We start from the raw sequence: 13,496 nt of genomic DNA on the forward strand, positions 1-13,496 counted from the left end.
TTTGTACAAGCAGCTGTTCACATGGAGTAGCAGCTGGGGCAACTGCTCCTTGTAATATTGCCTCACAGAAATCTGTACATGGAAAATATGACACTGGAAAGGTATATCCTGCATAAACTTTGATGTTTTTCAAAAACATAAACAGAACTACAGAAACAAGTCAAAATCTGTGATGTTTATGTTTATTTAATTCAACTGGTAAAATAAAGTACAAATCAGTGAAGTTGGTTGGTTTATTGTTTAATGCCACACTCACAGCTATATGACGGCGGTCTGTAAATAATCAAGTCAGGACCAGACAATCCAGTGATTGGGATCGATGGCATGCATCAACCAAGTCAGCAAGCCTGACCACCCAATCCCATTAGTCACCTCTAATGACAAGCATAGTTGCCTTTTATGGCAAGCATGGGTTGCTAAAGACCTATTCTAACCCAGATCTTCACGGGTCAGATCAATGAAGTAGTTAGGATGCTAGGTTTTGAAATCTGTAGGTTAAAATATTAACCTCCAATGCATGTATTGACAAGAAAGTACCTTGTTGCTAAGCACTGTTGGACAAACATGAATGAGCCTAATTCAGTTAGATCATTGAACCTACTGCTTCAGGAAACTGGTTTGGTTTTAATACAAATATAATATCATTACAACAATTTCTTCTTGTTGCTTTACTGAACATTCATTAATTATCTTGGTCATAATGGATATTGTCTTGAAACAAAGGAAAAGAATTCATAATGCAGATAGAAAAGAAAGGACAAGAATAAAAAAAGAAATTTCACGATCTGGCGTTTCCAAGGTACAATAATATTGGAACCTTTCATTTCCAACCATGGATTGTTGCTGATGCTAACATGAAGCTATTGCCATAATCACCTAGTAAATAATGTCACTTGCCTAATAAAGGCTTGGCAAAATATGTGCCCCCAATAAAAGTCTCTGCGAAGGCTTATCAACTTAAAGGACCTTTGAAATCAGGCCTTTCTAATAATTGATATTCCATCTTTTGAAGAAATATTGTGATGTCATCAAAAAAGAACAAATATTCCTCAGCACCTTCATCTTGGTTTAAAAAGAAGACGACATGACAAAACAATATTATATATGTTTGTTCAATATCATTTCTGAACGTAGAAAGAAATCTTTCACCTGGTCCTATATGCATTTGACCTTTACCTCTGGAGAGGGGTGGTCGGGTAGCCTAGTGGTTAAAGCTCGTCACGCCGAAGACCTGGGTTCGATTCCCGACCTGGGTACAATGTGTGAAGCCCATTTCTGGTGTCCCCTGCCATGATATTGCTGGCTGGATATTGCTAAAAGCGGCGTAAAACCATACCCACTCACTCTGGAGTAGCTGATAACTGAGATGGCTGCATGATTTTACAATGACCCATGAACAGAATAGTGAGTTGACTGTATTTTCAGTTTTACAGTCGTGAAAGTGAAAGTCTGTGGCAAGATCACATGGACCAAAACATGGTTCACATTACATGAACGGTAGCAGCCCTGTGATCACCTTTTATGAATTAAAAAACCCATTGAAATCTTTTAACACATCCCTCATGAAATATGGGTCTTGAATATTTTGACCTCAAGTTATGAGGTGACATCTGACCTAACCCATGAGAATGTGATTTGTTTGTTTGTTTGTTGTTTAAAGCCACACACAGCAATATTCCAGCTATATGATGGTGATCTGTAAAAATAATCATGTCTGGACCAGTCTATCCAGTGATTGATATCACGAGCATCGATCCACGCAATTTGGATATGATGACATGCATCAACCAAGTCAGCGAGCCTTGCACATGAGGCTCAGATCATCAAATAACATGTCCCTTTAAGGTTGACAACAACACCTAATATCAGCAGAAAGCAAAATGTCTCATGCTCTATCTAACTTAAAATGATATAAGTTCCATTCCTCCTTGACTTTCAATCTCGGCCATGAGCTGCCACAGAATTCCTCATTCCTGGTATTGGTAGGTCTACAAATGTAACCTGTCAATAGCATATTGCTAATAAGTTTCTCAAAAGTCATGCATGCCTCAGTTTAGCACCTTGTTTTACAAATTGTTCTCTGGTGAACTTGGCCTAGGCATCCTGCTTGTAAAATTCGTATCCACTTTGTTACCATGGATTGGAATTCTTCTTTGTCTTTTTCTTTGCTTCAGAAAACAAAATAAATAATCATTATGCTACTGATGTACCTCATTCTCAATATTTAACTGGACATTGTAATTTTATAGTACAGGTTATTCTGTATTCATCGATCATTTATGAGACCTGCATCACTTTGGGCTTTCCTCCCACATTAAGCTGACACGCCGTGATATAACTGGAATACTGTTAAAAGTGTTGTTATACCCAGCTCACTCACTGAAGGAATGGTCATACTGACATTGTCTAAGTGTTCAGCATTTGTCTTTAGGATACCATTGTACTGATCCACAAATATTGTCAAATAATATGACATGTTCACAATTACTCTGAAACAGTGAGCACACACTGGCCATCATCTGAGTACTTGCAGAGGAGGGTCGTTTGAATGATAGACATTGAAATGATTGCAATGTTCATATTTGTGGAAGGAAATTTCAGTTCATACTCTACCATAGTCAAAACAAGGATAAATCCAGGTGGATATTGATATGTCATTTGAAATGAGAATGATGGTGAAGTTAGGTTATTCTCGAACATCCCAATAGAACAAGATGGTCTTATGTGTTTTTGAATATTTTCTGAAACAATGATGGTAGGGAATTCTGATCGGAATATGACACCAAACACGTGTCAGCATCTGTCTTTCACTGAAAAATACCATAATATGATGTTGAAGTCAATCGATTCTGCACATCATCACTCAAGTGTAAATCTATCAGAGAAAGGTGAACTTCTGTACCTGAATCACTTGCTGCCTGCACCTTGGTAATGGCAGGTTGATGAACACTCTGAACATGTAGCTCAACAGTCTGAAATGAAGAGGCAAACACAGTCGACACAACTGTTTTCAATTCTAGATTAGGGCCATGGGTGGCGCAGTCGTTTATTTTGCTGTGCTTTATATTTCAATATATATTAGTGGATGTCTTCTTTCATTCACTGTTTGAAAACAAGACCACGTATGTATAGTCACCAACATTTGGCATAAAAAAGGAGAAAAAAGCCTGGTCACCCTGCCATTCTTATAATCCGGAATTGAGAAACGTTATTGGATACTAAATACACGTATATCATCCTTGAATTGTTTGCTGGCGGATGACAAAGTAGACACAATATATGCATAACAATTTCCTTAATTATTGTAAAGGTGACGTATCGGTATAGATCCTTTTACCGTTGTCAAGCAAGACTGGACAAGACTGGTCTACATCTGTTTCCACTACACACTATGTATTTATCAATTTGCTTAAAATAAGGTGACATGGCTTAAATCGTGACTAAATCCACAGTTTCCTGAATAATGAAAACCAATCAATGTGTCACCTGTTGATCTTTAAGCCCAGCATTGTATAAGTTCTTCTGTGGTTCTAGTCGAGTCTGCTCATAGTAAAATTTTCCACGACGTTCTCCAGTCAACAGGTGGGTGTGTGCGTCCTTTGGCACACCAAATGTCTTCCTCATCCACATTTCCAATTCACCTGTTAACAGATAATTCTAATTTATTACTTGCCCGTGAAGAGATCACCCGTTTAATAAACATACAGCTGTATTACACATTGTGTAATACCAAAACGCGTGCTAATGTACTCTCGGAACACGTTTCACGAACAAATATTGAAAGCTCTCAACATCCCTTGGCTTATTCAACGACATTGCGTGTGGAGATGGTAGATCACTGAGAGGAGCTTATGCACAATCGATGACCCCAGCAACCTTGTTGCTAGGATGACGTCACATGGCATTGTTCCGCCGATGGATCTTGCAACAAAATTCCATAATTTACGTCATCGGGTATTGTGACGTGATTGTAAACTTTGTGGTGCAAGGCCCAGAAGGCGATCGTATTGTAGTGCAACGACAGTCGTTAGTCTAAGTTAACGTATGTGAGTTGCGATTAGCCCTACGATAATTTTGTGGAACGGACGCCTGAATTCTAAAGGTGGACCGTTGTATGGTATTAAATTCATACGTTTCAACTTTTGACGTGTTTGAAGTATTATTCTGTTAAACTCAATTGGACTATGCCGTGGATCGTGTAGGTGTTAGCCTATTCATACTCATCAGTATAATTCTAAAAACGTTATAAATGGCAAGTAATAAATAAAATACTAAACTCGCTCCCGTGTAAAACCAATTTTATGAAACTCGTGAATAGTTGTGGTATCTGACTCGCTTTCGCTCGTCAGATACCACAACTATTCACTCGTTTCATAAAAATGGTATTACACGGGAGCTTGTTTAGTATTCTATATTACTCTGACACAAAAGTATATAAAAGTATTTACATCATGAAATATAAATGTTATGATTGGTTGCCAAAAGAAATATCAGCTTTGAAAAATGACTGCCAGAGATAGAACGCCCAAATACACCTGGAACATTGCACGTGGAAACTGCGTGGGCAGAGAGGTATTCTTGATTTTGACACTGAAAAGTCGTCAAGTTGCAATGGGCAATTAGTAGTGTTGATTTTCATTATCCATAGCAACACGTAATCTTAAAGCTTGCTTTAACGCAATATTTGTGATCAGATTGTTAATGTTTCCCCTCCAAAGCGATCAATGCCTACGGGCAATACGCATGCTTCAAACTGATAGAAGTCGGCGAGAGTACTATAACGAGAGAATTATCTTTAGAAAAAAAAACTACCTTGAATAAATGGTGAGCATATCCTGTTTTTTTGGTAGCATGTGTCATTCATGATTATCGAAGAGTGAGTGATATGGGTTCAACTGTATGTCAGTTATCTCACAACAACCACTTCTGCTAAGCACTAGTAAGAGCCGCAACTATGTACAGGAAGATGTGTAGACTTAGTCCACAAAGCACCAAATCAAGTCTTAGAAAAGGGAAGTCCAGATAACGATCAAAGCAAAGTAAAAACACACCTATGGTTGTTTCACGAGAAAGTGATTTCGTTAACTGTTGTCCACTTGGTACACACTTCAAACATAGTTCTAGCGGGTGGATCTCTATTTCTGGTCGTGCCTCAACCTTGATAACACTCCGATAGAGAACAGTGTCCTGAAATGACAAAGTCATATCAGTTATTAATAAGTCGCTTGTGGTGAAACTGTAATATTGCTAGAAGACATTAGTTTTGTTCTATTCACCTCTTCGTGACTTGTTATCAAACTGTATGATCTATAAGGAAGAGAATTTATGGATGTCAACTTATTTATTATGAGGAACACAGCTGATAAAGGAATAAGTATATGCTCCCGAAACGTTGTGTTCCTCATAATAAAGAAGTTGACATCCATAAATTCTCTTCCTTATGTGTATCACTTCCAAATGCCTTTCAAAGACTTGTATGCTCTATATATACAAAAGCTTTCCCGAGAACAGTCTATTTCATTGTCAAACGGTATACCCCACTTTATAAGTCATACTCCTTCACAGCTTAAACATGGTTACTTTGACTTTTCTCAACACATTTCACAAACATGTTGGAATCAATTGTTTGTGTATGGGTGAGTGAGTGAGTGAGTACCGTTTTTACGCCTTTTAGCAATATTCCATCAATACCACGGCAGGGGACACCAGAAATGGGCTTCACACATTGTACCCATGTCGGGAATCGAACCCGGGTCTTTGGTGTGACAATCTTAAACCACTAGACTACCCGACCGCCCCTGTTTGTGTATGGATACTAATTAACTTCTGTGTTCAAATATACAAGGGCGAACTGGTGACAAACAAAACACTATGACATATACGCTCTCATTGATGAGAGGAGTTCGAAAAGGGCACTTCGGTAGATAATTGCAAGGATATAACTAAAATCTGCTGTCCGCTTGTTATTGTTTGCCTATCCCTTCATCAAAATTAATGATTTATCAATGTTGGGTAACACTCGTAACAATATACAGTTGATTTACGCGGGCTTGTTATACATGGGTGATTTTCAAGTACCTCTGCTACGATTCCATACCACTCCAATAGCTTCCCAAACGCAGCCTTAGGTAGAGTGACCATGTCCTTTTGCTGTTGATATGAATATAATCTGCTTTTCCTTAGCGTTTTGTGATCTGAAAAACAATAACATACATTTGCTCTTATATCATCATGGTGGTAAGTGTACACATTTTGATTGTACATATATTCGCATAATTAGATTTGAGGAAGAACAGGAATATAATTGTTAATGCTCAACTGAATTAAATGAATGAAAAAGGCCGTTGAAACCGAATTTCACTATGCTATAGGGATCTGATGATGGGTTTGAATATAAGATTCAGCCGGATTCATATAATTGATTCATTGATGTCTCAGCAGCAAATTTATATCCGACCGCCTCCGTGGTAGAGTGGTAGAGCGTCTGCCCGGAGAGCGACAGGTCGGGGTCGATCCCCATACGTCATACCAAGAAGACGTTAAAGACGGTTGATGCTCAGCATTGAGGGGCTAAAACAAGGACATTTCGACTCGAAGTAGTATACTGTGTGTGAGTAGGGTATTCATGTTAATCTGCGGCATGGTATCTCAGTAGGCTAGCACTATGAAATCTGCAATAGTCCGGACTAGTACAAGCAGCCACACACACATGCGTTCATGCACGTCGCTATAAAAAGTGCAATAATGTTGGACGCGACGATAAACCCCATTTCACCTCACCTCACCTCACCTCACCTCACCTCACCTCACCTCATTCATACCCGTGTGTTTCACGAAAGTGGCAGTTTACTACTTTGACATCCATCATATGCACGACTTCCTTACATTTTAAAAGTGACCTATGTAATATCACTGAATATAATGTCTCAAATCTTTACTCAACGTTTCCAACTGCCCTTTATCGGGCAAATGTTTTGATTAACCCTTACATATGACTATAATTCCGCAAGTCCCGATGTGCTTTAAATTGCATCTGAAATATATAAAATATATGGGGAAATTATGTGAACCATTACGCAATGAGTTGACAATTGTTTTAGGTATGCCCGTTTGTGCTAAGACGGAACCTGGTCGCAAAAATGAGAGGGGCAAGAGCATTCCTGACATACTCGTTTTATTCCGTGACAAGCCGAATAGCGACTAGTGCCCGTCCCATGGCCGTTTTTATGACTGGGTTCCCCTATGTCATATATATGTCAGATGCTATTTAAAGCACATCGGGACGTGCGGAATTATACAGTATGATTGAACACGTTTAACTGTATCTGGGGTATATTTTTAGATACAAGACATGTGTAAAATAAAAAAACTATTTCTGACGGATTCTTTGATGAAGAACTTGAAATCATACGCGCATTCTGATTGGTTCGTCGTATTTTCGCACATAACATTCATCGACAGGGGGACGAGTCTTGCTGAAGGTTACGGAAAGGGGCGAGTGGTGACGAATGGGGGACGAGTCTTGTTGCAGGTTTCAGAAAGAGGCGAGTGGTGACGAATGTAACAAACCGGAACCGGAAAAAGGCGGTTGTTTCAAATGACACGGTAAGTTACTGCCAAATTCAAACATTAGTTCCTTGAGAACGGGAAGACACAGTTGGAAAAATGCGGGTTAGAAATAAAACCTGAAGACATGAAATTTTTGGAACCCAGGCGAGCGGACAAAAAATCAGGAGAGCGAGCCTGCACGTTTGCTGTTTCATTCCTTCTCGGCCCTTGCTCTCAAAGGGTAGTTTGGACAATGAATATGCATGAATTTCGCTAAATGTCCTGTGCATGACGATACACGTGAGCAGAATGGGAATTCCTTTGACTGTCACATTGGGACTTCCCGACATTCCGTTGCAATAAATGTAGTCCGCTTCAGTGGGCGTGGATTATTTTTTTACATTCATTGGGAAACTCACTCATTCATAATGACAAATATGTTGTTTGTTTGTTTTTAACGTCGCACTCAGCTATATTCCAGCTATTTGACGGCGGTCTGTAAATACTCGGACCAGACAATTCAGTGACTGACATCATGAGCATCGATCTACGCAAATGGGATAAATGACATGCATCAACCAGTCTTTGTTTTATCCCCTTAATGCCAAGTAAAAGGAGATAACGGGGTCATGGTGGCACTACAGTGACGAGAAAGGTCGATTAGAACAATCTTCCCTAATGTCCAAGACAATTTCAAGAAGTAGTTGATGTACTGGCTAGCGCTGACATTTCTAATAAAGGTCACCTACATGTCAGTAAGGGCGTGTTGTCTATTGGTCCAGGGCTTCCATCGTCAGAGAAGATGCCAACATATCGTTCCCATTTTTCAAACCACTCAGCAGCAACAATGTACCTGATGGAAAAATATAAACTAGTGTTCTAATAGGAAGATGCAATGGAAAACATATTACCTATTCTTCTCCATCTGAAACTCCACACATATGTACTGTTTCACTATAACAAAAAAACCATTGTAGTCTATTGACCCGCAAGCTATAAACATAAGTTGTCAATTCAAGTGAATAACCAGCCTAGAGTTTCTGCCGTGTGGAAATTATATGAATGGACCACTGAAAATCAGTGATGACACCAGGTGTTCGCGAAAAGGTTAAGCATGTCCTGCCCTACAAAACAAAGTGCTACCCACTGTAATATCAGATTGCCCTGATTTTGCCAAGCGACCGAAGCTGTGTTGTTCAAGTAGATCCGCGAGGTAACAGTTTCTTGGGTCTGGCTCTACCTATATAAGAGTGAGGCGAGGGTCTTCCACGCCTTCAACGATCTTACTTGCGACTAATCTGCATGTAAACATGCACATAGAAACGTGACCATTAGCCCAATTACTGGCTGTATGGACTTCGTTTAGGATAATATTATGAATTCTTCGGTTAAGGTGTTCCTCACCTTACTTCACCAACAATCAACGGTGTTTCTCTCAACTCGTTTATCACGGTCTTCTGCTCCTTTCGTTCACTTCTCTCAAAGTTTCGGGGACTAGATGTAACCTTGGCCTTCACATCTGCATTAAACAGTTACTTATTTAAGATCTATCGTCTATCTCATCACAGAATTTATTTTCATTTTATATCGCATACGCCCACAGTTATATTTGAAACGATTTACCTCTCATGGGTATGATAAAGGTTAGACCAAAGTTATATGAATCAGTTGCAATGACTTTATTTTGAGGTCACAATATGCCCTTCATAGTAGGGTCTAAATACAATTTGTCCAAAAATAAAATAATCACGTACCTGGAAAAGGGATCGCAATTGTGTTTCTAATTTGACCTAACTTCGAAACGTATAATCCCAAATCACAATCCAGTTCTGGCCTGAAGCCAAACGTATCGTCATCCAGAGGAACATTAGAGGTGCAGTCTTCATCCACCATGGACTGAAGGGTCTGTTTTATGGCCGGGTACATCTGCAGCATCTCTACGTCATCAACTCTCTTTTGAGCTTCATTGTAGTACGATGTACTGGACTCAATGATGGCAAGGGTCTGCTCGTAGGTCTCCGTAGCCTTTTGGACAGAAGTCACCATTTGTTCATTTTTGTCTTGAATGTTGACCTTCAAATGGTCCTTACGTTCTTTCAGTAACTGGTTCATACAGTCAAACATCTTATCAATTTCAGCCATACCATTTTTAGTTGCCATGGTGAGAAGTTTCTCCTGCTGTTTGCCCTTGTTTCTCAATGTTTGAAGACGACCAGTCATCTTGCCTACTTCGGCCAGGGAACGCTCTATGTCCTGTCTCCCTGCTTGAGCAGCTTCTTTCGGTTTCATAAACGTATGGCCGCTGTGATCCACAACGGTGCAGGAAAGGCAACATAATGTCTTACATGTTGAGCAGAAGAATTCAACATTGTACTTGGGATGACTTGGACAAAAATTACCTCTGGAGAAAGTTTTGACAGGTTCCTCAAGCAACTTTTCTAGAGATATGATGGAATGGTCTCTACTCAACTTGTTTCGATGATGAGCAAAGTCACAGTCCTTGCAAAGATACGATTTGCAGTCTTGGCAGCGTGAAATGGCATCCAAACTTTCGGGACAGTCACTGCACAAGACCTTCTTCTGTTGCTTGACCTGCAGGTACTCCACCAAATTAGACCTCACAGGATCAATGGGCAATATATCAATCTTGTTGACGCCATTCTCCACATGGCGACACAGTGGACATGTCACGATGCCCTTCCCCTGCTTCTCCAGGAGTTTCTGCAGACAATGTGAACAGAAAGCGTGGAGGCAAGACCGTAACAGTCGAGGCTTTCGTTCATCCAGGTTGAAGTGTTCTGTGCAAACAGCACATTCTAGGAATGCATCCTTCAAATCACCTATGTCCACCTTTGTGCTTGGACCACCAGACATTCTGTTTAAACAAAAAAAACAAAAAAAACATCTTTCAATAGTCAGCCCTATTTTAGTTTATTATAATATTCTCAACTAGAGGATCAGAGTCTAGGTTCGCACAGTGAAACATTTGTATTTTCATTTTTACCATTACTGTATACACCATAAATAAGGCATGGAAAGAAAACAAGATTGAAAAAATTTATATTATCCAAGAAGGAACGAACAAGAACTAAAACAAGTTCAGTTTGATTCAGGTGCACAATTGACTTTCCTTTGCATGTGTTTGTGGCGGATGCCACCACTGGCGCAGGATACGCTCACTCTTTCGCTAACAACTGGTATCATCACTATGCGATAGTGATTCATATAAAAAATACTTCTGGTATAGTCGGAATCGTACAATCGACTCTGCCTTGGGCAGATATTTCTTATGAACGTGCAAAGGGTTTTGTCGTTACCATTGAAATTATATCCCATTAACTTGAATTCTAATGTACGTTCTGTCATAGAAGCAATTTTCAGTTCTATGATTGTAATGTTTCTGATTTAGGTCACAGTCACAGTATATTTTCTTTCACATCTGTCTACTTCTCATGGTGACCCGTGAAGATCCGGGTAGATAACTGGCAACCATGCTTGTCATAAGATGCGTCTATGCTAGTTGTAAGAGGCGACTAATGGGATCGGGTGGTCAGGCTTGCTGACTTGGTTGATGCATGTCATCGTATCCCAATTTCGTGGATCGATGCTCATGATCTCACTCACTGGATTGTCTGGTCCAGACTCGATTATTTACAGACCGCCGTCATACAGCTGGAATATTGCTGAGTGCAGCGTTAAACAACAAACAAACAAAACATAACGTCTCATAGCAGATTATTTTAACAGAACATTTGTTTTCGTATTTCGTATGTGTATGAGTTTCTTTCATTACCTGAGGGGACTTCACTGGTGGGACACGGAAGGATACAGTACTCATAGACCTAGAAATAAACTTTTTCTTGGCCCTCACTTGTGATTATCATTATGGTGATTAGCAGCATATAACAAAATAACAGTTTTCTTACAAAGCTAGCGAGCCAGTGACCTCAATTATCCAAGCGTCTATGAAAAATAACGACACGAAACAGATCATACCCGTCAGGTGTACACGTTGTGTTACGCTCATATTGCATTGCGGATGACAGGTGTGAAAATATGCGTGGCCAGTGAAGGGTGCCTCAAAAAACATATACAATAGCATTCATAGCAAAAATTATTATCACAATACCAGTTGGGACAAACAATATTCCAGACTGTTAAGTTGTGTTCCCTCCTGAACATTGGCTTGTTCCCCTTGTTATCTATCCTTTTCAAACCACAGTCAGTAATAACTTTGTTAATTAGCTCTTTCCATGAACCAAAACTTTTAACGATAAGAGTTAAAGACAAACATGAAGTTATTTCTATTTCCGACAGTATTTTAGAGTGTTTACTGCGACCTTGGCCTTTACGTCACGAGTTTAACCCTCGCTTCAGACGACTGCACAGTCGATGTGCCACACCCACCTGTCCATGCTCAGCTTATTACCATAACAATTAGAAAGGTGCTTCTCTACCATTCGTCACCACTCGCCCCTTTCCGTAACCTGCCATTCGGCTTCATTCGAATACACGAGAGGGGCACGAGTCGCTATTCGGCTTGTCCCGGAATAACACGAGTTGGTCACGAATGATTCGGCTTATCCCGGAATAACACAACTTGGTCACGAATGCTTCTCTTCCGGGTCTAATGCCCAGTCTAGTCTATACGATGTAATCTGTTGCCTGTTTTATCAATGACACATTTTCTTTGTGTAATTAACTGCAGGATTGATATACACCATGAACTGTCGATTAGCAGACAAACAAAGTGGGTATCTATTGGCATCATTCAAATTTGTTGGGACTGCCAATTGGACAATACTCCCACAAAGAACACCTTTTACATGTATTTCAGACATTTGAACTTTCAAACATGGTCATGGCACTTTGTAGAAAGGGGTTAGATGATGCTACCAAGCGTTATAGTAAAAATGCCTTTAGTGTTGTAGAAAAGATGCGACAGTTCGTCTCATCTAAAAACAGTGTAGTCATACTTTTAGTGTAAAAACGACTACTGCAACCATTGTATGCACAGCTATGTATTCTAGAGAGTACGTTCTATGTATTATAGTAATGTGATAGAATCATGAACAGCAAGTAAAGAAAGGTGTAAAGGTATATGACAGTTATGCTCTTACCTGTGCCAGTGTATGTCTTCCCAGTTGGGCAGTCACTCACAGCTTAGTGTTTAGCGCGAGTTGACTGAAAGCAGTTATCTCCCTTCGTTCTTTCCAGTTTACAGTCGTGATGTTTTCTCTTCAAATGCAAATACCTTGGTCTTGTTTGTTTGTTGTTTAACCCCGCACTCAGCAATATTCCAACTATATGACGGCGGTCTGTAAAATAATCGAGTCTGGACCAGACAATCCAGTGATTGACATCATGAGCATAGAAGATCTAAATTGGGATCGATGACATGTATCAACCAAGTCAGCGAGCCTGACCACCCGATCGTCACACCGAAGACCCGGGTTCGATTCCCGACATGGGTACAATGCGTGAAGCCCATTTCTAGTGTCCCCTACTGTGATATTGCTGGAATATTGCTAAAAGCGGCGTACAACCATTCACTCACTCACTCAAACAATATGGCGGTGCCTCGTCAAGACGATAAGATCGATAATCAAGATCTACATAGTAATAAAACGGGTCTCACATCGCGAAATGCATCAAGTCACATGAGCACCCTGATTAATTTAGAAACATTAAGGAATTTGGAGAATATCTGTTGACGCCGAGCTAGTGGTAGACATGCTTTACGAATCCTGCAATCGACCGAAATCTGCACGACACTTTACGAACCGGATGTCGATTTCGTTACGCGAGTTTTATTTGACTTTGCATAGACTCGTAGTCCAGCCAAATATAACTACATAATTCCAGCCAAGTTCGTCAAGGAGAGATGCACGTTAACCCCATCACTGACAGGTAACAGAGACCTATAGACTGACTGTCAGGATGTACGG

General features: G+C 40.0%; 1 protein-coding gene across 1 annotated transcript; it reads right to left on the bottom strand.

Annotated features, from left to right (window-relative positions):
• Positions 1-170: 170 nt before the first annotated feature.
• On the bottom strand, positions 171-12,751 carry LOC124134561 (E3 ubiquitin-protein ligase TRIM71-like). Its single transcript, XM_046499459.2, has 9 exons — positions 12,669-12,751; positions 9,303-10,423; positions 8,953-9,067; positions 8,298-8,401; positions 6,079-6,194; positions 5,052-5,187; positions 3,487-3,641; positions 2,903-2,972; positions 171-2,168 (listed from the first exon to the last, which is right to left on the bottom strand). The coding sequence occupies exons 2-9, from the start codon at positions 10,420-10,422 to the stop codon at positions 2,131-2,133; spliced, it is 1,854 nt and encodes a 617-aa protein (XP_046355415.2). The 5' UTR covers position 10,423; positions 12,669-12,751; the 3' UTR covers positions 171-2,130.
• Positions 12,752-13,496: the final 745 nt, after the last annotated feature.

This window comes from Haliotis rufescens, unplaced genomic scaffold (genome assembly GCF_023055435.1).
Source record: "Haliotis rufescens isolate VD_foot unplaced genomic scaffold, xgHalRufe1.0.p SCAF_112, whole genome shotgun sequence".
In the NCBI taxonomy this organism is placed as follows: Eukaryota; Metazoa; Mollusca; class Gastropoda; order Lepetellida; family Haliotidae; genus Haliotis; species Haliotis rufescens.

Coding starts and splice junctions, on each gene's coding strand:
- LOC124134561 (XM_046499459.2), bottom strand. CDS start 10,422: ATGTCTGGTGGTCCAAGCACAAAGGTGGACATAGGTGATTTGAAGGAT. Junction 5,188..6,078: donor GGTATGGAATCGTAGCAGAG/GTACTTGAAAAT, acceptor TTGTCATTTCAG/GACACTGTTCTCTATCGGAG. Junction 2,973..3,486: donor CTGGGCTTAAAGATCAACAG/GTGACACATTGA, acceptor TCTTCATTTCAG/ACTGTTGAGCTACATGTTCA.